Source organism: Struthio camelus, chromosome 13, assembly GCF_040807025.1.
Source record: "Struthio camelus isolate bStrCam1 chromosome 13, bStrCam1.hap1, whole genome shotgun sequence".
In the NCBI taxonomy this organism is placed as follows: domain Eukaryota; kingdom Metazoa; phylum Chordata; class Aves; order Struthioniformes; family Struthionidae; genus Struthio; species Struthio camelus.
In genome coordinates, this window is record NC_090954.1 from 5,730,808 (window position 1) to 5,756,070 (window position 25,263).

The 25,263-nt window shown below is 44.7% G+C and overlaps 2 protein-coding genes across 4 annotated transcripts in view; both read right to left on the minus strand.

Annotated features, from left to right (window-relative positions):
- The window catches only part of KLHL3 (kelch like family member 3), a 67,151-nt gene extending 49,603 nt beyond the window's left edge, over positions 1 to 17,548 (minus strand). The window contains exon 1 of one of the 3 annotated variants that reach the window (XM_068959250.1): positions 17,469 to 17,548. Coding sequence is in view for 1 of the 3 variants with exons in the window: in XM_068959248.1 (XP_068815349.1) it covers positions 1,608 to 1,621 (14 nt within the window). In the remaining 2 variants the exon portion in view is untranslated. Of the gene's footprint in view, positions 1 to 1,125; positions 1,225 to 1,607; positions 1,735 to 17,468 lie in introns of those variants that run through there. The other 2 variants (XM_068959248.1, XM_068959249.1) reach the window with 2 other exon arrangements.
- Positions 13,540 to 16,541, minus strand: HNRNPA0 (heterogeneous nuclear ribonucleoprotein A0). Its single transcript, XM_068959253.1, has one exon. It carries the CDS (start codon positions 16,167 to 16,169, stop codon positions 15,216 to 15,218), a length of 954 nt encoding a protein of 317 aa, XP_068815354.1. The 5' UTR covers positions 16,170 to 16,541; the 3' UTR covers positions 13,540 to 15,215.
- Positions 17,549 to 25,263: the final 7,715 nt, after the last annotated feature.

The following is a 25,263-nucleotide window of genomic DNA, read 5'->3' on the forward strand; positions in this document are numbered from 1 at the left end:
CACGTTCCACAGACACGCGTCTAACATGACAACGTGAGATCCAGAGGCTCCCACGCTGAGTATCCGCAGCTGGCCCCCCGCGCACTTTGGGGAACGCGAGCCCTGCAACGCGTCTAGAGAGAGACCCGACAGGCTGAAAGTTTTGTTTTGCACATTCAATACATAAACAACAATTAGGACTGTTGAGTCATTTAAGGGTAGAAAGTTGCCCTGGAAAAATAACTCCTACAGGCTGCGTGAGTGTTTTCCCTCAACAGAAGGAAAATTCCCAGAATTTGGGGTTTGACCCTCGTTTAATTTTTCCAATATATCATATTTAAACAAAACTTCTGCCAAGCCCTGAAGATTAGTATTATCAGCAGGTCAAGCCCTCCCTCCGTTCCCCCACCCTCAGCAAGGTCACCAGCGCAATGCGAAAAGGAAGCACTCTGCATATCCTGTTGAAACAAACACACACAAAAATCCCCCCCCCCAAAACAACAACAAAAAAATCAGCCTAATGTTTAGTTTCCAGGAGCACAAGCGTGTTTCTGGCGTCCAAAAGGCGTCCAGACAGCCGGGAAGGAGAACGAACGCAGAGAAGACTGTAAACACTGAACATCTCTCCGGCATCTACCAAGTCCCCGAGCAGCAATAATCTCTTTCTACGTGTCTGATGGCCGTTGACTCTTTAGGAGGGTGCTAGTGCACACAGGTTTTGGGGCAAATTAGCTGCCTTGGAGGAAATAAAAGAGTACGTGGCCCAGCTACGCGGCAAGGAAGACCCAGCCGCCGGGGTCTCCCCCTGCCTGTCCTCGCCCCCCGAGAGGCAGGGGAAGAGACTCCCAAAGGCTCCACAGCCCTCACAGAGTTTCATCCGTCAGCTACTCACAAAAGCGCGGATCACCAGCGGGCAGCGCCTACAAATTTAATTCCAAAGTCAACCGCTGCAGGTTCAAGAAATAAGCAAGGCAAAGGCGGCAGGCGCGTCTGGGGCGGCACACGTCGTGCACGAGCGCGATCCCCCCCGGCTGCAGCCCATCACCTTGCCTCCTCTCCCCACGCCCCCCGGGCTCCAGGCATAGCAGTGCTTTTAAAAAAAAAAAAAAAATCGATGTGAGCAGCCCCAATGATCTCACTATTCACCTATACAACCCGTCCTGCCGAGGAACACCTCCATCCTTAGGTCTGAGCACACGAGGGGAAGCAGCCTGTCACCATGACATTGCAACACCGAGTAATCGCACAGAAGACAACAGATATTTCTGCCAACAGGAAGGGGAGGGGGGGGGGGGGGAGGACACACCGATCCTGCGTGACCAGAGCCCAGCATGTGCCCCCTAGCCAGGGGCAAGTTCACGCAGCAATTCCCACTCACCGCCCTCAACACTCAGTCCCTGCTGTTTGCATGCTAACGGGTGCCACCGGGCAGGGCATCTGGTTTTGTGCAAGCCCTGGGTTCTCACGCTGTTAAGCTGCTACGAGAACCGCGGAAGGAATAATAATTAAAAATAAAGAAAGAAAGAAAAAAAAAAAGAGAGAGGGCAGCGGGGGTCTGGCCGAGGGGCAGCGGGCGGAGCGCGCGGGCCCCGCCGCGGATCAACCCGGGAAGGGGCGCCCGCACCTACCTCTCCTCCTCCATTGTGCGGAGCGGCGCGGAGCGGCGGCGGCGCCGCCCGGGGCCGGCTGCGGGGCTGGCTCAGCGCCCCGGGCCCGGCATGGCTGCGAGCGGCCGCGCCGCGCCCGCGCCCGCTTCCTCTGGGCGGCGGCGGAGCGGCGAGAGCGGAGCGCTCCTTGCCCGGCGCGCCCCGCCGCAGCGAGTGCTGCTGCTGCTGCAGCCCGCTCCTTCCTCCGCCTCCTCCTCCTCCTCCTCCTCCGCCCCGCAGCCGCCTCCCGCCCCTGCGCGGTCTCCGGGCAACCGCGGCAGCGCCGCCTCCGCGCCCGCGGCCCCCCGCGCTGCCCTTGCTCCACTCTGCGGTTGTCGCTTTGCAGAGGCTGCGGTCACTGCAACTGAAATAATCCCGGATTATGACAGGAACTAATAAAATAGGTCAGGGGATTTCCCCGGCTCTGAAGACGGAGCGATGGTGATGCGAGGGGCGAACCGCCGGGGCGCAGGACGGTACAAAGCTGGCACCTGGGAGAGGAGAAGCCGTCGTCTCTGTGATGTCCGGCCGCTGATGCGGATCTGGCCATTTATCTCAGTCGTGGTGTCATTGCCATTCGCCTGGTCACCTCAAGAGTTGGCATCCAGGAGAGGTGGACGGATCAGCCCAAAACTTGTTTCAGCCCTGGGATATATAGACTGCTACTGCAAGAAAACTTTTAGCGGACTGGAAATCCCTGCCACAGACGGGACGGTCACACTGGCAGGCAGGGCTGCGGTGGTACACTCCTGGCTACGGTCCCACCAGCGCATGAGGGACAGGGTCCAGCCTTCCTGGCATCTCCCTGCTCACGCTTCAGAGAGCAGCGTCCAGACTCCAAAATCTTGCTGGTCGGAGTCTCGACTTTGAGAAAAACAACAGCCTGGGAGGGACGTGGACGGCAGTTCTCAGCTTCTGTCCCCATTTAGTCAAGGAGATTTGTTTTCCCCGATATTCCCTCTGTCTCTCATTTTTGTCTCTTATTTTCTTTGAAGACAGCCCTAGACACCAGTCCCTACCCAGCATCTGCCTATTTTCCACACAGGTAAAATTAGGAGGCACACATCAAAAATAACCTGCAGCCCAGCTGGACAAAGTTCTCAAAAATTTGAGTACTGCCATACTAAAGGAGCAACTCTACAAAGTATGAACCGTCTAGCACAGCAGGTTAGTGAAATCAGGAAAACGCTCATGGTCCTCTATAGCGTTTCTGTGGGAGAGCTCTGGAAAGTTGAACTGCTCCTACAAAAAGAGTGGGGTCACTGCCCCCGCCCCCTACCCATTTTAGCAGGGGACATAGCAATCAAATAACAAAAGCTCTCCCCAAAAATCACTCTTTCCTTTATCCTTCCCCTTTCCCTTAAGGGCAGCCCCACCTCACCAGTTTTGCCTGTGCTGCTGATAATCCAGATTGCCACCGATTCACAAGGGAGGCTTCTGGATTTAGTCCTTGTGCGAAGTTCACAACCTACCAGGCCAAATACATGTTGCAGTACAGTAGGGAATATAAATCCTTCTGAATTCCAGGCGCTGTTCAGCCTGAAGCACTGGACTCAGTAACACTTGCCATTTTTAAAGACTAGTCTTTCACATGTATATATAATTTTCTCTCTTTTTATTAAAGTTTTCCTCAATCATATTCTGTAACAATGAGGCCTTAGAGTTAATTATATAAAGACAAGAGCCATTTGCTTTTTTCATTATTTTTCCATTCACAAAACGTTCTTGTCAATGGAAAAACAGAAGTGTCAGAGTTTTTTATTGCTACATAACAGTCCATCTCTTTCCTAAATAAACTTACCCCATTCTTTTACATTTCTCCTCAAACTATGTCCTTGTTAGACAGAAGGGAACGATTCCTGCATTTTCCCTTCGGGAATCCTGCTAAACCAATCAGTTTAGCCCATCCAGACCTTCACGTGCTTCCAAGTGTCCGTTCAGTCATACATTCTTGATCCACAACGTGCAAAACTAAGACGCAAGTTCAAACCAGAGCAAAAGCAACTATACTAAAAATAGTAGCAATTTGTTTAGAGAATGAGGGCTGAAACTTGCTTCCATTGAATAAATCCCTCAATAATTATAACAAGTGCAGATGCAAGAGCAGGTCCTGAATTTCCTACCCAAGTACCTGTGTATTTTTATTACCACATAGTTTTTAAATAACAAAATATTCACTCTTCACCATAAAAATATACAGTTCCGCCAACCTCGCCCTGGGAACCGGGCACAAGATTGAACTAAAGCAGCAATACCTTATTTGTGCTTTGCCCACCAGGCGTACGTGCCACTGTATTCTATAAATGCCTATAGCAACCGTGGAAAGTTAAATTCTAGTGATAGACAAGAGTAAACCAATGGATAGTCACTCTTGAGATAAGCCAAAGGCATGTTCCAGAAATAAGAAATTGTAGCAGCCTTGCAAAATAATCACGACTAGATTACAACCCCACTACAAAAAATCTCTTGTTTTGGGGGTGGGTTTGTTTCTTTGTTTTTTTAAGAGCAAAGATTGATACCTTGAAAAAGCAGCTTGTTAAAAGGAATTATTAGCACTTGATGAAGGGAATTTTTCCAGGCTATTTCAAAAATGCCCAGTGCTAGGAATTTAGGACTGCTTGGACATCTAGTCTCTTCTCAAACATACAACCATACAACAGATACTCAGTTTAGAAAGGTCCACAGAATATCCACTCCAATCAGTACCACGTGCCTTGGCCCACCAAAAGCTTTCCACATGCCTGTAAAAATGTTCAGATCTACAGTAGAAGACCAAACCCCACAACCCCGACAAGCTGTAGGATAGATTAGGAGAGATCAAAGCATTGCCAGTGTCCCTACAACAGCAGGGAATGTCTTCAATAAAAATGCCAGGAAGGGAGGGAATACAAACAGTCCCTGTCAATCTGATCCAAAATTCCCTCCCGGCCCAAAGTCTGGCCAATGGGTTTAACCCTGAATTTGTCAGTGGAGCACACTGCATGCTTCTGAGCATTTAATTCTCTGAATAGCACCAATGCACCCCTAACACCCTGTCAATCTCCAGAGCTCCAGCAGAAGCCGAGAGGAATCCCTTCTCCAAAACCCAGCAGAAACCAAACTCTGTATATTTGTCCAAGAGAGCAACCTGATCTAACTTTGAAGTTGGCCCTGCTTTGAGTGGGGGGTTGCAGCAGATAACCTCCACAGGTTTCTTCCAACCAAAATTCTTCTGTGATTCTAATTCAGTGCAGTAAGCATTCATTTAGACAGCTCTGAATTTAGACCATAAGTTTCCTGGGAAAGAGACCACTCAGAAAAATAACACAAGAAAAACCATGAAAGGTATCAACTGAGGACTGAGGACTGTCTCAATATTGCAGGGGCTAACTGAAGTCACTTGGAGCTGATACTCCAGGTACACCACTGACTCTTAATGCAACTGAGTGCGCCAGGGTATCTGCTGTCACGTATCAAAAATGAAAGCTATTGTTTTTAACCGGATTGTTTTTTTCTTCATTTTATGAGATTCCAAGCATACCACGGTCCATCTATAATACCTACAGACTGGTAGAATTTAGATCGTGTCCCACATCCTTGCTTTCTCTCACATGACAAACAAAACTAAAACAGTAGCTGAAATTTAGGATTATGACAATTCAGAGGAATCCAGTTTTCCACAGCACTCAGAATAAGTGCCTGGGAGACCTAGGTAGGAACCGTCACAGGCCTGGAATCAGCTATGCGATGACAGCTGAAGTTAAAGGTAAAACTCCCATCGACTTAATGTCTTCTGAAGCTTTTGGTTTTGTAAGGACAGAGGGCTCGAGTGGTCCACCCCAAGCACTGACCCCCTCCCAGCCGCCTGCGAGGAGACCCTGGGAGCCGGGGGGGGGGTCCTGCTCCCCAAGCAGAGGGGCCACAGAAATTATAATTTCCAGCCTCTGAGACTGTTGCCCTCTGGTGGTAGATGCGCAATTTTTACACTCCTCTTCCACAGGCCAGCCAAACTGGGGATCATGAAACACATTTTCCCCTAAACTTCAGAATGGAGCATCATCCCCATAAAAATGGTGTTTGTACTCCGATAGTTCCATCGTAACCTCACCAACTTCAGAATAAGCACAAACGGCCATCTTCACCCCCAGGCTGTGATTTCTGGGGCAGAAGGTATTATTATGCTGCTCGCCCTCCACAGCAATAACAGATAAACTGGAAATGCTCTTCCTGCTCCTCCTCTACTTTTTCCTGTAACATAAGCAATTGATGTCATCCTCAGCCAGCTATGTCAGAAGCACAAACTTCCTGCCCTGTAGTCATATTACATATGTATCAGAAACTTGCTGGAAGATTTTCAGACATGTTTTATGGTTCAGAACTGAGCTCTCGAAAAATCAACGTTCAGGAAGAAAGCTGTTAAAACAACTTTTGTGAACGCTTGAACAAAAGTTTAAAAACAAAAAAAAAAAAGCCAGTATTCAGATGGGCTAAATTCTACTAAGTCCTTCTGCCTCATGCTTCCTAGTTTCTCTAAGCTTCTCCCATTTCTGCACATACTGAAGTGACCAATTCTCGTTCAGGCAAAACACATGGACTTGAGCAAAAGTTTAGGCCATGACCCAAAATGTTTTTTCTAAATTTTACTTAAATGTTAAAATGCCATTTTAATGTATATTTTTAACGTATCCCCTAATGTTTCCACTATTACAGTCTGTAATAAGGGGGAACTACCCGTATGCTTCATAAAGATGCTGTAAGGCATAATTAGTATTTGTATACTGCAACTCAGACTAGGATAAACCAACCTATATGAATTCAAGGTCTATATCCTGTTACACCTCTTGTATACTCATCGCCTCACTCTTTAAATTTTTTTAAACGCTTCGTTTTTTTTGTTCTTTGCAACGTCCAATAAACACAGTCCATCATTCTGATACCATAACGCGATATGCTGCAACATTAACATGAATGAATACACTACATAGATGCCGCACACGAAAGCTTAGGTAAGATGGTTTCCCATAGGTGTATTATTTTATTTGAACAAAAGATGCTGCCTCGTGAAGCATGTCTACTGACAGATAATGAAATGCCCTTAGTTATCCTGCTCAGTATTTTCTGCACAAATACTGTTTTCTGCTCAGTCTATGTAGTATGTTCAGAGTGGAAAAGGGTGCAGTCCTGAGTTTCTGCTCATTTACCAGGCCTTGGTGGTATGCTTTTCAGGGCTCAACTTTCTCATCCTCTCTCTCCACCCAGAGGTGCACTCTGAGAGAGAGAAAGAAAATGCACTTTAAGAAGGCACTGGACAATACAAGGCACCAGCTCTCTGCAATAGTTTTTGCCTAAAGCAGCATTTGCAATAAAATGAGCCCAGCCTTCCCAGCTGTCCTTTCAGAGGGACATTTCTTGATTCCCTCTCAGCTGGCTTCCAAGTCCATGGAAAACAAGAGCATCCCATTGCCACCAGTTACACACAGGCTCAGTATAACACACGTGGTGCCAATTCATCACCAAGCTCATTTCTCAAAGAGGCTTTGAAAGCAACGGGATACCTTGGAACAGAAACCCAGATTCCAGGTGGCGCTGGGCAAGTAAAAGAAAACCCCGGCAACAACTTCCACGAGACAGAATTACAGAAAAATAGTTGGCTCATCTTTAAAATTGTAGGCACGTGGGCCTAAAGGGAGAAAGGCATGGCAATTTCCTACAGGTTACTTACTGTGAAGGCTTAAACCCTTTCCATGTACTTGTATGGATAAATCTTTTTCAGGAGGATGCATACACATGAAAGTACCCTAACTGCAGAATGCTAGAATTTCTTTTATAGGATGCACTTTGCTGCTTATCCCACAAAGACATTAGCGATGACAATTGCAGCCGTTCTACAGTCTAGTAGCGATCTGAGTGAAAAGTCCTGAACTTGTAAACAGGACAGGGCTCAAAGGAGCTCCCTTCTCAAAAAGGTACTTTATTCCAGCAGTGGTGGAAGCAATACATTTCAACAAGCACAAATGAAAATATACAGCCAGGGACTAGACACTAGATAACCACGCAGAGATAACTGCAAAACTCCGATCAGAAACCTTGCAAGCCTCTGCAACTCTACCCAGCCAGAGAGCAGTCAGAGAGGACAAAGGTCTCTTAAAATGCTATAGACCACATTCAGACAAGGATTTAACACTGCAGTGCTTAACTTGGAGGTACCTCTGTGAAACGTGCTGCCCTGAGCCAACACGCCCAAAGAGAGTGAGAAGCTTCATGAGAGATTTATAGCAGCCACCATGTCGAGCAGAGCCAGTAAGGAACATGGAGGAGTACCACGTATTGCATGCACTTTCAGTCCCTGTAAAGGGCAACAGCGTTTCCTAATAACCCAGTTTTAGGCACAATCAAGATTCACAGCCTGAAACCTGAGGAGATCCATTTTAAAGGGAAGGTACCTGAAGAAGGAAATAGGAGTAAGCTATTTCAAAACACAGCTGACAGCGCTGTGCTTCTATACAATAGCTAGGTAAGCACAGCCTCCCCACCAGGGCTGTATCCTGCCCAAATTTTTGTAAATCGTGTGGCAGTGCGTGTGTTTGGGAGAAGGTGGCTTTCCACTGAAGCACTGTTAGCACGCAGTAAAGAAAACAAGATGACTGAGCCACAGAGAAAGAGAGCCCCTAAAAACAGCATGAACCTCTAGCCCCAAAGCCTACTTGTGCATTTTGTCCATACCGGAAGTCCGTACTGGAAATAGGGACTGGTCTCCTGACCTTCCTTCTTCCAAATCAGTGCCTGCAGTCATTAGATTAATGTTTCCTCTCTCCAGGATTTTGTGGAAAGCAAAGTTTCTTACAAAACAGAAAAAGACAACTGTAAAACTGCAGAAAGCAACAAAAGTTACAGAAATGACAAAAGTGACTGAAACATTACTCATCCTTCAAACTAACTGGATGACAGACCAACCGCGTGTTTTTCAGATGTGAGGCTTAGCTATGCCCTTCAATTCAAAGCAGTATTTCCAGTGAGTCCAGGGTTTCTACGAGACATAAAACCAGTTAGCAATGGCATGGTATAAAGTAACATTTGAACAATTGAAAAATGTTCAGATTCATCAACTGGCTCTGCTTCTAAGGAGTTTTTCTGCAATGTTCTTCAGTGATTTGTACTTTGATAGCAGTGAGCAAACGTGCTCTTATCACATTTGCAGCTAGAAATGTAATCCTTTTCCAAATTGGTATTGATTCCTTACTGCATTACACATGAAAACACAGTTTAATGAATGTAGTATGTATCAAAATTGCTCCTAATTCTACATCTTATAGCTTTAATTTTTTAGGAAAGGCAGTTGTTAGCAAATTCATGCATTTTCTCTTTGTGAAAGCACCCAGGAATGAAATGATATGTATCAGACTAAAAAGGTTAATATCCAGATGTCTCAGACAGATGGCATTATTAGTCTAACTGAGCTTGACATCGAGTTCGCAAAGTTAAGGAGCTTTGGTTACTTGGATGGCTGACAATCTGAGAATATCCAGTGCTCTAAGCTTGATGTCTTCTGTAATAGCAATAGCCAATACTACAGATTTACAGTACAAACCTTTAGTAAAAGAATTTACACCAAGATCAACTGCAGAGAGTATTTATCAGCAAAATGCTGTTGCAGCTTTTTGTTTAGGACTCCCACTGGCACAGATCGAACCAACAACAGAGACCAGTACTTGGATTTTATTTTCTATGTTAAAATTTTTTGCTACTGCCTAGGGACCTGAAATGTTCCATCTTTTTAACTGAGTGAAGTTCAGTCTACTCAGTAGATCGGAGAACTTCAGGAAACAAAAGAATTTGAAGAATGCCTCTCCTCTGCACCAAACAACCTTCTTTACAGCCCTTGCTCCTTCCGTATTCCCACTACGCTTTCCCATGTCTCTATTTTCCCCATGAGATGGGTTAGATATTCTTAAGAGGGATAGAGATATGATCAAAGCACTTTTAGAACCATACAGAGATGTCAGTTTAAGAGCAATGATACGTTTCCTCCCCTTGCACATAACACAGAAACTGAACAGAGTTCTGAGTGCAGAGAAGGCAGAAAAATTAAGATTAGCATTTGTCAAAGGAACATCGAGGAGGAAAGCACCCAACTCCGTCAGCTCCTTCGAAAGTCCTAGCATGCATACAAGTAATAGAAAATCCTTAGGTAAAGACGTAATGCAGAAAGCCTTTCATTTTGCTTTATAAGAAATACTGTTGACTAGTGTTAGATGTGTAGTACTTACATTGCAGCAGGAATAAATATTCATTCTAGGTGCGCAGAAGTAGAGGGGGTGCAGGCGCCCACATGTGCATACCAAAAATAACAAAAGTAGTAATACTTCAATAGGAAGCCCATCAACAAAAGCAAATAGTGTTTTTTCAGCCTGGCTCAAAACTCTTGATAACGTTCTTGTATCGTGAAATACATTTTAAAACTAAGCACAGATGTAATCGTTTTATTCATTTAAGAAATACAAAAATAAGCAGAAAACATCTTTAAGGGATGGGTACATCGGATCATGGAATTCGTTATGCAAAAAAGATTAAATAACCCATTGTTTTGTAAACGGCACCTATGGTTAAGGTGAAAGACTGAAGTTTTTTAGGTTACATTTTAAATCATCAACTAACATTAATCTAAGGTATTTTGTATATACATACTTTAATAAACATACTGGAAAGGCCTTCTTCTTATCCGATAGCTTAGACAGCAGAGGTCTGTAACCAAATTTATACAACGTAAATGTGGTACAAACTGCTGATTACGTGATAAACTTTAACCCATCAGAACAATCAAGCTTGCAGGACAAGCAATCCCTTTGAAACTCAAGCAAGCCACCTTCTATTAGAACACTAGGTATCTCACAGACCGTAGTAGCAAAATCCTGTTTCCACAGAAATGTACCATATTTTCATCTACTGCGTACACATCAAAAGTGTGTCCTCGAGTTTTATTTTAAAGGATTAATTAACAATTTAAATCAAACTTTTGCATTTTTAGAAAGCACATTCTGAGGTACATAGGAAAAAAAAAAAGCTGCTGCTCTATTTTCAGACCTGAACAGGAGGTTAGAGTCCTCAGCACTATTCAGCATTAAACCCTTCAGCAGCAATAGGATGCCATTATATTGTGACAACAGTATCAGCTGACAGGATAGGATAATAAACCAGTGTTCTAATCTACGCTCTCCGTTTTGATCTTTGAACACTAAAAATGAAAGCAAAATTTGCTTTACAGAAGGAATATTAAGCTGGCGGGGGAAAAGAACACAGTAAAGCAGTTAACAACCGTAAATTACACTTCTGTCTTAAATATTTCAACTTTGCTCATTTTTAAGGCCACTGTAGGCAAAAAGGATCTGATACGGTTCAAGGACATCTCCCGTTACGGCCCCCACTGTGCATGCTGTTGGCCTCCTAACAGGTCCCAGGATGCCCCCCTTCTGCTAGCAGGACTGGGAACGGAGGAGCTAGCACCGCAGCCGCACTGCTTGCAGCTATTTCAGAACGCAATGCAAACCTGAGAGGTTGTTCAGTTCCCTACAGTAAACATCATCTATCTAAGTATATTACACTAGCCTGAGGGGCAAGACACAACTTTTTATTTTTGAAATCTACTACAGTTGTAATAGAGTCAGTGATCCACAGAGTTTTTACTGTGATCAAAGCAGTTTCAACTGTTACTTCTGTTCCAAACTACCTTTTAATTACCTAATATTAAAAGATGTTCTTACATTGATTTGTGCAGTTATCAATTCATTAAATATAGAGGTGTTTCGCACATTTCTTTTTAATGCAGTAGTCACTAGTATTATAAAAGTGTATGTTAGACTAATTTTATTAGTCAAATAAAATTTACAAGTCACATGAAGCAGGACTAAACAGATTAGTGTTTAGAGCAGATGTGAATACTCCTGCTTACTCCGTTATAAAAGAAAACTACCGCACATCACTTAACACACTAAGCTATACTACAGTATAGCTGTACTATAGTCTCTGTAGAGTTTTGTCTTGGGGAATTTGTTGTTCATGCAGATCATGATAAAAAAAATCATTTTAAGAAAACTACTGCACGTTTACTTTCTTTATTGAACCTGAAAAATCAACTAATTGCTCTCACGTCCTATTTCTCACAGGTGAAACTAACACACTACTTCACTCATTACTGGACAGAAGGCCATTAAACTTTTTAAATGGTTTCAGACATCCGTGCTTCAGTAACAACTACCAAATAAAGAACAACAAACTAAAGCTACTTTACTTCTATCTCTGTAAGACCATCCCAGAGGGATTTTGCAGTCTAAAAAAAACTTATTTACATGTCTGCTGTAGACTTCACTTAATCTTAACTCTACCACACGCCCCCAGGCGGACAAACCCACAGGGGGGTCAGAAAACTACAAAATGTCATTAAACACGTAAACAGAGCTTCAGCAACAAATCTTTTCCGTTCACTAGGAACTGTCCCACAAACAGCTATATATTCAAAAAGACTATTTAAGTCACTGCCATGTGAACACTATCCAATATGGATTTGCATCTTTTTACATTCCATGGTACAGCCTATCACTACTGCCCCTTACTGAACAATCATTTACATGAGCCTCTGAAAACGTACCTCCATTGTCACAAAAAAGTTCTTTTTCCTTAGAGAGAAGAGGTTAGAGGACAGCCAATCCCAATTACCCAAAACACTTGCCACAGAGCACTTGAACCTGTTTCAAGAGGAAACCTTGAAAGTTACACAGATGACAAACTTTAAAGATATAAATTAGGTAGCATACCCCTCTCAAATATAGATACGACTTCTGGGATCCACTCTTTATTCTGTAAGACAGTAGTCCTACAAGAGGACTGTTACGTACAGGTAATCAAATAGTATGCTTCAGTACAACGATTCTCAAAACCAAGCCATAACTTGGCAAAAGAGTTAAGAGTTCACATATGCAGTCTGATACGCGTGTAAATCTTTTCCTCAAATTCAAATGACAAGCCACATCACAGAAGTGATTTTAACTGCATCTTTCAAAACCAGGTCATCCTTTGATAAGGTTAAGGCAACCCATCCATGCAAGGGACTAAATCATATGCCTAAGCTAATACAAGGCCTGCAACTTAGTAGTTGTTTGAACTACAAAATGGAAAGCTGTGCTTCACTTGAAGTTTAAGGATGGACTGTCCAATATGCTTTTAAGGTGTAAAGATAACATTAAAAAACTTCAAGCTCAATGATCTGAAATAAAGCCAACTACCTGAAGCTCTCCAATGAGGAGAGCTGGTAGCTTACCAAGCACGTTTCACAAATACTTCTTTGAAGTGACTTGCACTTTCAACAAGTTATCAGTGACACTGGTTCACAACAGAGGCTAACACGTTTTTAGGTTAAAAAAAATACAATATAATTTTAAACATCAAGTTACTGGAAACCTATTTACAAAAGCTAGGCCAAAGAGAACCAGTTTCACTATTTAAGAGCCATGAGTTATCACAATCAAGAGGAAACTCGTCTCTTACAGCTCAAACCTCGAAGATACCAAAAAGCTGTCCCTGTTTAAGCTCAAGTATGTAGTGAATTTAGTTGACGCTAGTTTTATTTCTAACAGCAACAAAAAGACTCATGTCAACTAAAATCAGTGTAAAGTTAGACTTACATAAAAGATTGAGAATACGTTTAAGTTTCACGTGAAATCCTACGGCCCAGAGGCACAAAGCCTTAGACATTCACTTTCCACTGGAATCAGTGGGAGTTATATGCCTAGGATCTTGTATATCTGGACCACAACATCAGCTTTCAGGATGCAGTCCCATAAAGCATCAGCATTAAAAACTACGTGCTTAGAAACCTGAAGTCAAAATAACTTTGTACTTTTTAATCCATGCCCCATATCATACATACTCTCACTCAAGCATGTAAGGAATTCAATTCTTTATTTGATATCCATAAACCCATAAACGTTGCTATTCTATATTTCTATGCAGGAAGGCAGTTTTCCCCTAAAACATTATGCTTTTTAATAAACAACAAACTTTAATTCTATTGCGTGAAAGGGCTACAAATATACATTTGTTAATCAAGCAGACTACACAGATATTTTTGCTTTACAACTGGCACCTATGTTACTGGTACACTTAGCTGGCTCATTTATCATAGCACTTTGCCCAAACAGTTTAGATTATCATTTTTTGAAATATGGGCAATTGCAATTATTAAAAAGAAAAAAACAAAAAGCAAAAGACCCAAAAAACGTGCTGAGGCAGGTATTGCAAATCCATTTCTTTTTTCAGTCAATACTCATGGAGCCCATCTTTATTCACATGCAGATTTCATTTCATTCCACACCAGTCATCTAATGGCATAAAAAAAGCCTTCAAAAGTCTAGTACAATTGTTAGCAAACCAATTTTACTTTGCTGTAATAAAGCCTACAGCAATGGTTCTGCCATCCTGCCAGTAGGTGGTGCTGCAAAATATTCTCGGGGAACTTTAATGAAGGACAATAGTTCAGAGTGAAGTCTGTTAACCCGGTACTATGAAAACAAGTATGCATTTAAAGAAGGGATAAATGTTGACCCTTTCCTGTAAGGAATCATATACAGACAAACCAATAAGAGGACTTGAAACTAAGCAATCGGAAATTCTGAACATTTTATATGAATGAAGCACATGCTTAACACAAACTATTTCTTCAAAACTACACAGTACATACGTTGATGGAAAAGTCCTATAGAAAAAATTGACCAACCATGTCAGCACGTCAAACTGCCTAGTACAAGATGGTGGATGCACACAAACTGCATAAGTGAGAACAAATATTTAAAAAACAGACCACATCCACGGATTAGTACTTCAAAAATTTCTGTCAAGTGTTTGAAAACCAATAAATCCACTAGGGGGGTAGCAAAAAAGTCAATTAGGACCTTTACTGGCAATAAAATATTTACTCTAAACACACAGAGATTTTAAAGTAGAGGAACACTTGTTTCAAACCCAGAAAAGCCTTAAACCGTACGGAATGAATCCTAGGAAAAAAAATTAGACATGTAAAGGTCAATGAACACAATGATTTATTTAAAAAATAAAAAACGTAAAAACGATTTTTTCCTCCTTTACAGAAATGTTAATTTCAGTCATGGGATCCGAGTAGATTTTGTAGAAAAAAATGTAGTAGCCAGGTATCGAGTCCTTACAACAAAGAAAATTCCCCCATAACCCTCCCCAGTTTTTACTCCAGATCAGCAAGACACTTCCCCCCCCGCCCCATACCCCCAAAAAACAAATTAAAACAAGACATTTTTTCGTTGCTAGTATAAAAACGACCAAGGTCCAAGTAATAATAAAAAAATAGAGTCCATCAATGACTGTAACACAAAGTATGTGTATGTGGGGCCCAGTCCATCTTCAGAGAGAAAGAAGTGGCACAGGCAGCAGAGGCGACCCCCAGGGGGCATTTAGGAGCTGCTCCCACAGCAGGGAGGCATTTAAAAGGAGCTGCCCTTCGGCGAATGAGGGGAGAAACCATTTAGAAGCTGCCCCGTATCAAAGGGAGGGCTCTCCATGCCACCCCCAATGGGTATGGGCGCTCCAACTTTAGAAAGAGCCGCCTCCATACCCTCCCCCACCGTAGCCTCCTCTGTACGGTCCACTGTTACTGCGGCCCCCCCAGTTGCCGCCCCCGCCTCCACCTCCTCCGCCGCTCTTCATGGGGCCGTAGGAGGACTGGTGCTGGCTGTAGCTGCCGAACCCGCCGTACCCGTTGCCGTAGTCGCCGCCTCCACCTCCGCCACCTCCTCCGTAGGAGCCGCTGCCGTAGGAGCCGTAACCGCCGCCGCCGCCGCCTCCTCCGCCGTAGCCGCCGTAGCTATTGTAACCGCCGCCTCCTTTGGAAAGGCCGTTGTGATCCCGGTTGCCGGAACCGCCGCCGCCGCCCCGTCCCCGTCCTCCGCCTCTGCCTCCCCGGGAAGGCCTCGAAGAGCCGCCGCCGCCGCCGCCTCCCCCGCCCGACTGGATGTCCTCCTTGGGCACGGCCTTCTTGACCTCCACGCGATGGCCCTGGATCGGGTGGAACTTGACCACGGCAGCCTTGTCGGCGGCGTCGTGGTTCTGGAAATAGACGAAGCCGAAGCCGCGCTTCTTCCCGCTCTGTTTGTCGGCGATGATCTCGGCCTTCTCCACGGGGCCGAACTGGCTGAAATGCTGCACCAGGTCCCCTTCGCCCACGTCCCCTTTGAGGCCGCCCACAAAGAGCTTCTTCACCTTAGCGTGGGCCCCGGGTTTGGCCGAGTCCTCGCGGGACACGGCCCGCTTCAGCTCCACCGCGTTGCCGTCCACAGCGTGGGGGGAGGCGGCCATGGCGGCGTCGGCCTCCTCCACCGCCGAGTAGGTGACGAAGCCGAAGCAGCGGGAGCGCTTCGTCTGCGGGTTGAGCACGACCACGCAGTCGGTGAGGGTACCGTAGGCCGCGAAGTGCTCCCGCAGCCCGGCCTCCGTGGTCTGCACGTTCAGGCCGCCGATGAACAGCTTGCATAGCTGCGAGTTCTCCATGCTGCCGCCGGTGCCGGGGCTGCGCCTAGGCCTGGCGCCGAGACTCCTCCTCCTGTTGGGGGGCAGCTCTAAGGTTTTTTTTTCCCCCCCCCCCGCTCCGTTGGCTTCTTCTTTCCCCCTCTCTCGCTGCGAGCAGCGCGACTTCACGGCAGCCAGCAGCCGCCAGCGATTTCTCCCTCGGCCTGGCCCACAGCCTTCGCTTCGCCTCCCCTTACCAGCGGAAGAGATGGGGCGTCCCGGCTGCCGCTGCTCCCACAGAAAAGGGGGGTGGGGGGATGGGGGGAAAACACAGACACGCACAAAATGGCGGCTGCTACTCTTCAAGCGCTCGGCCGGCGACTGGTGCCCACACAAAGGGGACGCTGGGAGCCCCGCCCGCCGGGCCGCCGCAGCGCACGCCCCCAACGCCGGCGCAGCCAATCAGAGCGGGCCGCCGTTGCCGTCCGCGACTCACCTATAGGGGCGGGGCCCCGGGCGTGATTGACGAGCGCGGCCCCTAATCGGAGGGCGCGACCTCCGCCGCGCGTCGGCAAAAGCAGCGAAAGAGGAAGGGGGTTCGCCAGTAACTGACGCCTTGGCTAGCCAATAGAATTCCCCCGCAACGGCCGGTGATGCGGGCCGCCCCCGGCTCGCGCCGAGAAAAGGAGGAGGAGACGGTGAGGAGGGGGGGAGGGATCGAGCCCGGCTGCGCCAATGCGTCAAGCCAGCGGACGCGAGCCAATGGGCCGCCTCCTTCCCAGCCGCGCGCTTTCTCCCTGGCGGCCCCGCCCCCGCAGCCGAAGCGGGGAGGAGAAGGGGGAGCGAGCCGGGGGGGGGGGTCTGCTGGCAGCTCGCGCGGGAGCATTTGAAACGCTGACCGTTAGGCGGCCGTGCCGCTCGCCCCTCGCCTCCGGCCCCGCCCCCGCCGGGCAGCAGGCCGAGAGGCTCCCGCCGCGCACCGAGGCCCCGCCCCGCCCCACCGCGGAGGGGGATTTCCCCACACGGCCGCCCGTTCCCCGACCTCCCTTCCGTGCAGGGCCGCCGAGAGCCCGAGGAGGCTCGCGCAGACTCGGACAAGCGGAGGCAGCGGCGGCTCCGCGCGCGTCCCCTGTCTCTGCCGCCCGGCGGGAAGGAGGATGTAAGGCGCCGACCAACTCCTCACGCTCCCCGCGGCCTCCCTGCCCCTTTTGCCGGCCGCTGCGAACCGGGCCCGGCCGCTCGGGGCCGCTGGGGCCGGGCGGCAGGAGGGGGCGGCGCGGCCGCCGCGCTGAGGCCGGGAACCGCCTGAGTGGAAACCAGCACGGACGGGACTTTTCTTACCTTGGGGGGTGTATTTTCCTCACTCTGCCAGCCCAAGCCTTTCACTTTCATTTCTCTTGGCTGGCACGCTTCTCCCAGCTTTCAGGCAACGTGGAAAGCATATTTTTATGGACGGGGGTGACTCCCCTCTTCAAGTCCCCCCCCCCCTTCCGTTGTAATCTCTTCCCACCTACTCCCTCTCCGCAGCTATCTGGCTCTTCTCTCTTTCGTGTTCACTCTCGCTTCCCTTTCCAACGTGCTCCCGGTCCTTGTTGCCTCCTGCAGCTTCTTTCTCTCTTACTTTTCCTGCTAGTGTTTCCTCGCACGTTTTCCAGTCTTCTTTCCAACCCTATCACTGCATCATCTTCTCACCCCTAAATCTCTCCTTAGCTCCACTGGGAGGTATTTTCTAAGATAAATAGTTACACCTCAAGGGTGTGTAAAACCTATGAGACTGCTAATACATACGTTTACTTTTGATGCTTTACTTTAATAGTACATTAAACGTTGCTGGCCTCAAATTTGTAGCCTGATTTTCAACGTACTGAATTTTTCATTGGAAAGAAGATTTTTACGCCCACTGGAGTTTATGCTACAAACGATCTGGGAGCCAAGAATCATTTTTGTGGTCATATTTTCTTTCCTTGAAGGTGAAAAGGTTAGCTCATGTTTTACCAGGCACGTTAGTGCCTGCACCACGAGGTTTCTGAAACAGATGTTAACCTAGTCCTCTTATCTAATCCTTCACAGTACTCTGTAGTAACTAATTCAGTTACATAGCCTTCACGTGTGGTATTCCTTTATAAATCGCAAGCGTCCCCTTCTAACTGCTCTTCTTTCCGCATCGTTCCCCTGTTCCATTTCTGCCCAGCGCAGGTCCAGGAGCGGTACCGATACGATTTGGTGCACTGTGTGTCTGGCCACTGATGCTTCCCCTTGAACGTAAGCCTCACCCCATCCATGCTCCCTCTCCTGGTGCGTCCCCTTCTGCCTTCCCTCAGCAGCCTTCACACATACCTGCCTGGTCTGTTTCGAAAGCCTTCAGCGAAGGCAATGTCACAGCCTCCTCAGGTAGCTTCTTCCTTTGCTCGTTATCCCTGCAATGAACAAATCTGAGCATAGACATTAAGACAATCTACTTCTGATAAAACAGACCACGTATAATCTAACACACTGAAGTGCGTGCAACCCTCAAAACCTCATGAGGTGTTAAAGCATCCATACTTAACAGCACTCACTTCACCCTTCTCCTCTTAAATATATACGTATATACCATGGGGCCGGCTCAGATCCCATTACTTCCTCTTCAGTTTGGGAATCCCTCCCTGTTTGCTCTGTTCCTTGCTTTCTGTTTCTTTGCTTTTTCAGGCACTGGATCCTGAATTGCAGGCCTATCATATCTCATCTCTGATGATAATTGCATAGACTTTTTCAAGATTTTTTTTTAGGACACTGTTCCCTCTGAAGTGATTGTGTTACCTCTACCAATAATACCCATTTTATATCCCGATTCTTACCTTTCAAAGGCCTGTCTGTGCTATTCCAGTCTCCACGCTTCCCAGAACGTTGGCACCAAACCTCACAATCACATCACTGTTACCAGCTTCTCTTCTCCAGCTTGATCACAAGTTTCCCAACCAGGGCAAGAGGAGAGACAAACAGCAGTGCTGGGCCTGGTCCCTTGGTCAGAGAGACTAGTATAAGTCTCCCCTCCAATTTTGATCCGGGGAGCCTTTATAAAGGTGCAGCAAGAAAAACACCGAATATTGCAGTCCTCCTGACTTGGTGGTTACAGTTTTGTATAAGGTATCATATCAGGATGTAGTTCCCCAGTAGTCTAAACTGATCCATGTTGGGGTTAAAGCTGTCCTGCCCTCCAGCCATGTGATCCTGCTTCTTCCCTTGGACCAGCACTGATGCTTGTGCAAACATAGAGTGATACACTTAAGAGAGAACTGAGACAGCCAAAAATAATCTTACAGTGAAAAAGTACTTAGTTTGTAGCTGCCTCAGCTTTCTGAAACAGTTCACTGCACGATCCCTTGACTGCCAGCGTTGGCACAAGCGAGGAAGCAGAACTGCAGAATCCCTGACTTAGATCATCTTAAGATGCTGTAAAAATGCACTCTTGGAGACTCACAGATGTAAGCATAACATTGACCTCAGTAGGAAGTGAGGTAACTACAGCCCCAGGCAAAGTCCAAAAAGGCTCACAATCTCAGCACAGAGTAAACTGTGGTTCTTCCTTTTCCTCTTCAGATGGTGTCAACTCCAGAAATTAATACTACAACGCGTTACTAAAATTCTGTCCTCGTTTCTGTCAGTGGGCCAAGTTTTCATCCTTTAAACTCAAAGGAGTTGTTTCCTGTTATAGCCAAGTCTATGAAGAGTAACTTATGACAGAAATATTGTTTATGCTCGAGAACTATTGACAGGGGAAGATGACATTTGTTTATATCAGACACAGTCATTTTATCTAGCTTTTAGAAAAGAGAACGTGCTCATAATGTCCCTAAATTGTTTGTTGTTTAAAAATAAACAAATCATGCTACTCTATCAAAAAAAATGAAAAGCTTTCTTTTTCTCCCCAGGAGCTATGTGAAAGTTCCACACAATTACAAGAAATACAAAAACATATTTTGCCTGCCACTCAATATAAAAACCACATAGCTCTTCCCAATACATTAATTCTGTTTGACATAGAAAACACCCTATGGGAGTTTTAATAGCCCTTCAACAATTTACAGCAAAAGAGGAAGAAAAATTAAGAGGAGCTAATTATGGCCTCAATGGATCACAAAGAAAACAGAATGCTTGTTTTTACAGAGAGACAGCCATAAACAAAACAGACAAGTAGGCCAAGGAGGAGATCAAAGAAAGAAGTCACTACTAACGGGGAAAAGGTAAGGGTCTTTAAGAAGAGGTGAGCAAATCGTTAGGCAAAAGTAGTGGCTGACACAGTGCAAATATAGCGCAAATGATTCCTCTTCATTTGCACGTTCCACTTCTCTTGACTGGTTAATGATGATCAGAAAACGAAAAAGGAAAATATCTTTAAAATATATATATACACACACATCTCTTGCAGATGGAAACATCTCTGACGTTACAGAAAGACACACCTTCGCTTGATCTGGTGTTCTCCTGTCTGCTGTCCCTTCCCAACTGCCTTGTAAGGGATTTCATATAGTTCATGTGTTTGCTCTAAATCATGTTCTAAGAATTCAATCCCTGCATTTACAGGCACTGTAAATGTACAGCACCCTAATACATACCACAAGGCTCCTGTGATGCAAGGGGATTCCTAGACAGCTAAACATCAGTTGCTCCTGCATGTCACGCACGGTGTGGATGATCTTCATACCTCCCAGGTCATCTGAACCAGAATGGAGACTCCAGCCAGAGACCTCTCTGTTCCTGTAGGACTCATATATTAGGTGAGGCATCCCATCGCGTGATAAGCGTGCCAAGTTGCATGCTATAAGCATTCCTATGAGCCAGGAGTCTGAAAGTTTTTTTTTTTTTTTTTCTAGCTGTGGTGAGCCGAGGCAAACGTGAGATACGCAGGTACCTCCGTAGAGCAGTCAGAGCCGAGAACCAAAGAATGACTCTCTCACTGTCATGACTCTCTCACTCTCATGTCACTGCATGTAAGATGTGACAAGTCTGCTAAAACAGACAATATTCCAACATCTACAGCAGTTTTCCTACAATTTTTTTGAACTATTTTTAACTATATATGAGTAAATGCATAATATTGTCCTACATATTAAAAAGTTCTTAGGCAACCTGCACACTAAAAATTCATTTTATAAGGATCTTAAGTTTCATGGGCAACAGCTCCACCTTTTGCACCCCCTAAAGAAAACGTGCATCTCAATCCAGAGACATTGGCCAGCACTTGCACAAATAATGCACCATGTTAGATATCTTCACGAGACAGTTTAGTTAGTATCAGAATGTTAGAAGGAAGAAGAAAATACATTGTTTTCAGGCATTAAAAGAATCCTGTTATTCTACTAGAATATGTACTACCTAGAGACCACAGGAGGGCATCACCGCTTAACAGATCATAAACCAGTAGCTGTTGAACAGTGCTTTTCCAGCACTAGACTTCCTGTATTACCATAATAGTAAAAAGCTTAGTAAAAACTGATACAAAACAAATCATTAGAGAAAAGAGACTGTCAGACCAATTTTGGTAATTTGCAAATTTTGGTAATTTGCAAAAGAGATATACTTCTGTCATGCTGTGTAATGGACTCAAACCTCTAAGATAGGAAAGGAATGTTAACGTTTTGGAAAAGAGCACCAGAAGCAATAGGAGGACTTTAAGAATTCCTCCTTAGGAATTCCTCCAGAGGGCTGGAGCACCTCTCCTATGAAGAAAGACTGCAAGAGCTGGGCCTGTTCAGCCTGGAGAAGAGAAGATTGAGAGGCGATCTCATAAACGTGTATAAGTATCTGAAGGGGGAGTGTCGAGAGGATGAGGCCAGCCTCTTCTCCGTGGTGTCCAGCAACAGGACAAGAGGCAACGGGCAGAAACTGAACCACAGGAAGTTCCACCTAAACCTGAGAAAAAACTTCTTCACTGTGAGGGTGACATTGGAACAGGTTGCCCAGAGAGGTAGTGGAGTCTCCTTCCCTGGAGATATTCAAAACCCGCCTGGATGTGATCCTGGGCAATATGCTCTAGAGGTCCCTGCTTGAGCAGGGAGGTTGGACTAGATGATCTCCAGAGGTCCCTTCCAACCTAAACGATTCTGTGATTCTGTGAAAATAGCCCTTACAAGTTAAAAAGCTTTCAATGTTTTAAAACCTCATACAAACACAAAGTCATATCCTTTTAATCGTTTCAACCCCTTTAATCTAGTTAATATCAGTCTAGTTGGCTTGTATAATCAACAGGTGTAATCTCAGGTATGTGCTTTTTTTTTTTTTTTAAACAATTTAAGAGCATCATCTGTTTTTTTTTTTTTTTTTAAGTTTAAGGAAACCTGTTTGGTTGTTATAGTACAAGGTTCTACACTGAGGTCTAGTATTACCTTTCAGTGGACAGAATGCATATGGAAACCTACAGGATTCCTTGGAGCAAACTGTTTGCAGAATGAGTTCTACATTGACATTATGCTCCTTGAAGACTGTAATAAGGTCATTTTAATGCATCCTGGCTACATATGGATTTCATCCTGGAATTTTCTAGATGTACACAAGTGGAAGTGGTCTGCAGTAGGACTCATCATTTTACTAGCTGCCTAGATCTTCCAAACTTTTATTTCCAAATTCCCTGTGGCCCTTTGGGAATTAAGAAAGAGGAGTCAAGCACAGTGAAGGGGCTACAATTTCCCAGCGCACTCAGAGATCTGCACATATTCAGGCAGGGACTGTTAATCTAAACATGTCAGAGAGATAGCATTAGACTTTTAGAAACCTCACTCCCGCCCAAATCAACACCCCAGGCAAAGAGTAATTTTGCAGTTCATAAGAAGAAATTTCTGATAAAATGTATGCAACAGCACGAACTTCTCCATCTTCAACCCTTGCTTTAGCCATGCACGTGAAGAACTTCTTAAAAACATGCGACAATTGTCCTGGAGAGAGCTCTTGCTTTTTTTTTTTTTTTTTTTGGCAAAATATTTCTCTTTCGTCCTATTCTGCTGTTTGTACTTTAATCTGCATAGAAATCAAATCAGTGACCTTAATTTTCAGACCATCATGAATTATCACTGATTGGGACAGGGTTTTCATTGACATTTTAAATACTCATTAAAATGCACTCAGAAGAGACTAGACAGTCTTTTGTCTACCTAAAGTTTGAACCAGATACCCTTCAGGATGAACATTTCTACGCTGTGAAAATTGAGATGTGTGATAAAACACTGCAAAATAAAGTATTCTAGTATTCTACAGATAAGAAGGTGACAACAGAGTAATGTACAGGAACTCTTTCTTCAAAAAATAGTATCAATAACTTACCACACTGAACAAAATCTTCCTAAGCCCTTTGTAAAGCGAGTGTGCTGAAGAGAGAAACGCACCCTTGTAGCACAGGGTGAAGCGGAAAGTCATTGCAGAATTGAATTTGCATCCTTTTCTCCTTTGGACTTGCATTCCCACTTGTCCTTAAATCCTGTCCTCCCTCTCCTCTCCAAAGCTCTATTTTTCTTTTCTCCCATATTTTCCACTGTTTTGTCATAATTAATGACTTCCTTTCTTCTATTCTCTAAAAGCTTATAAAAAAACCTCATCATAATTTGGAGGAACGAGATGAAACCAAGACAGAAAAATTCAGTCTGAAAAGTCAGAAAAACTTCCCGAGTATCAAAGAATCTAGCAATGCTGAGACAGATATGAAAGGGTAGCTCTTTTGCTATATCTTAATTCAAGACAGACCAAGATCAAAAGCTTTGCCTGATGAAGACATGGAGCCAGCAGCAATGTCAGCAGTACTCTGATTCCCCTCTCACCCCCCGCCCCCATTTGCAAATCTTTCTTTATGTATTTTCCAGTTAAATTAAAATCTACTTGCTTTTTTCCCCTAGCTATTCCTAGGCCCCATCCACTTCTTGTTCCACAGAGGTTCTATAGGGCGTTTTTTTGTCTTGCCTTTACATGACTGACATTTAGCTCTGCTTGAAAACAGCAGGAGGAGTTATGCTATAGACGTCACTATGTGCCTGCCAGAAATTAGGTGTAAGAGACATCCATGCTATTTAGGGAATTTTAAAATAAGAAGATGTCTAAGGAGGTAGGCTTTATAGATCCAAAATAGCCATCTTAAAGTCATATTTTTAATTCAGAAAATAAGAATTGTTATTACAGGTTGAAACATGCAGGAAACTTGCAACATACTGAAATGATTGAGAAAAAAATCTTTTGACCATTTAAGTATTTCTTAATTAACGTTGAGACAGTAAAATGTCACTGAATGAGTACAGCAGGATTTGGTGTTCACGGCAGCATTATAAAACACTTTAGTATGGAAAAAATAGAGAGAGAAGTTATCCTATTCCCCTAAAACGAACAAGCTATTCAGATAATTCATTCTTTGACACAGAGCAACTCTCAGCCAAGCTTCAGTTGGAGAAGTTCTAGAAAGCTGCAAAAGAGCAAATCAGGGTTTGGAAAGTGGAAACAATTATAAAATATGAATTAATGCAATCACACTCCTAATACAATTACTCACATATCTTATCCTTTTTTTTTTCAGGGAGAACACAGAAAACTAACTTGGTTGACCCAAAAAATAAAGATGCTAACCCTCCAGCTGGAGAGTATATCAATCTCCATCTCAGTTGTATGCCGATTGAATAAGGTCCAGAAATCAGCTGAAAGTTCACAGCATGATATAATTCTAAAAAATGAATATGCTATTATAAGTAACTCATTTAAAGTTAAAGCAGATTTTAAAACAGTTGATTTTTCATTCTAGACATGACCTAATTGAGAGGTAAGGACCAGAACGAAGAACCCAGGATATTGCAAAGGCTGTTCTGTAAAACTACACAGTACAAAGGAGTGAAACTTTAACTCTAGCTAGCATACTTAAGTGATACCTGTGATATTTTTTTTCCAATCAGGAAAAAATGTATTGTGTATCATGGATCAGTGTTTCAAATGAAACAAGTACATCTGTCTTTCTCTATCTGCATGATCTTGGAGAAAAAAAAAAAACTACAGTGTATACTTAGTTATTTTCAAAGGTTGATAGCTGGATCAAATCATAACCTGTTTGCTGAATGTAGCTTATTAGGGGGTTAAACACTCCATGGAACAGGAAAACTTGAAAGGGGTGGGTTTTTCTCCATCATAGCGC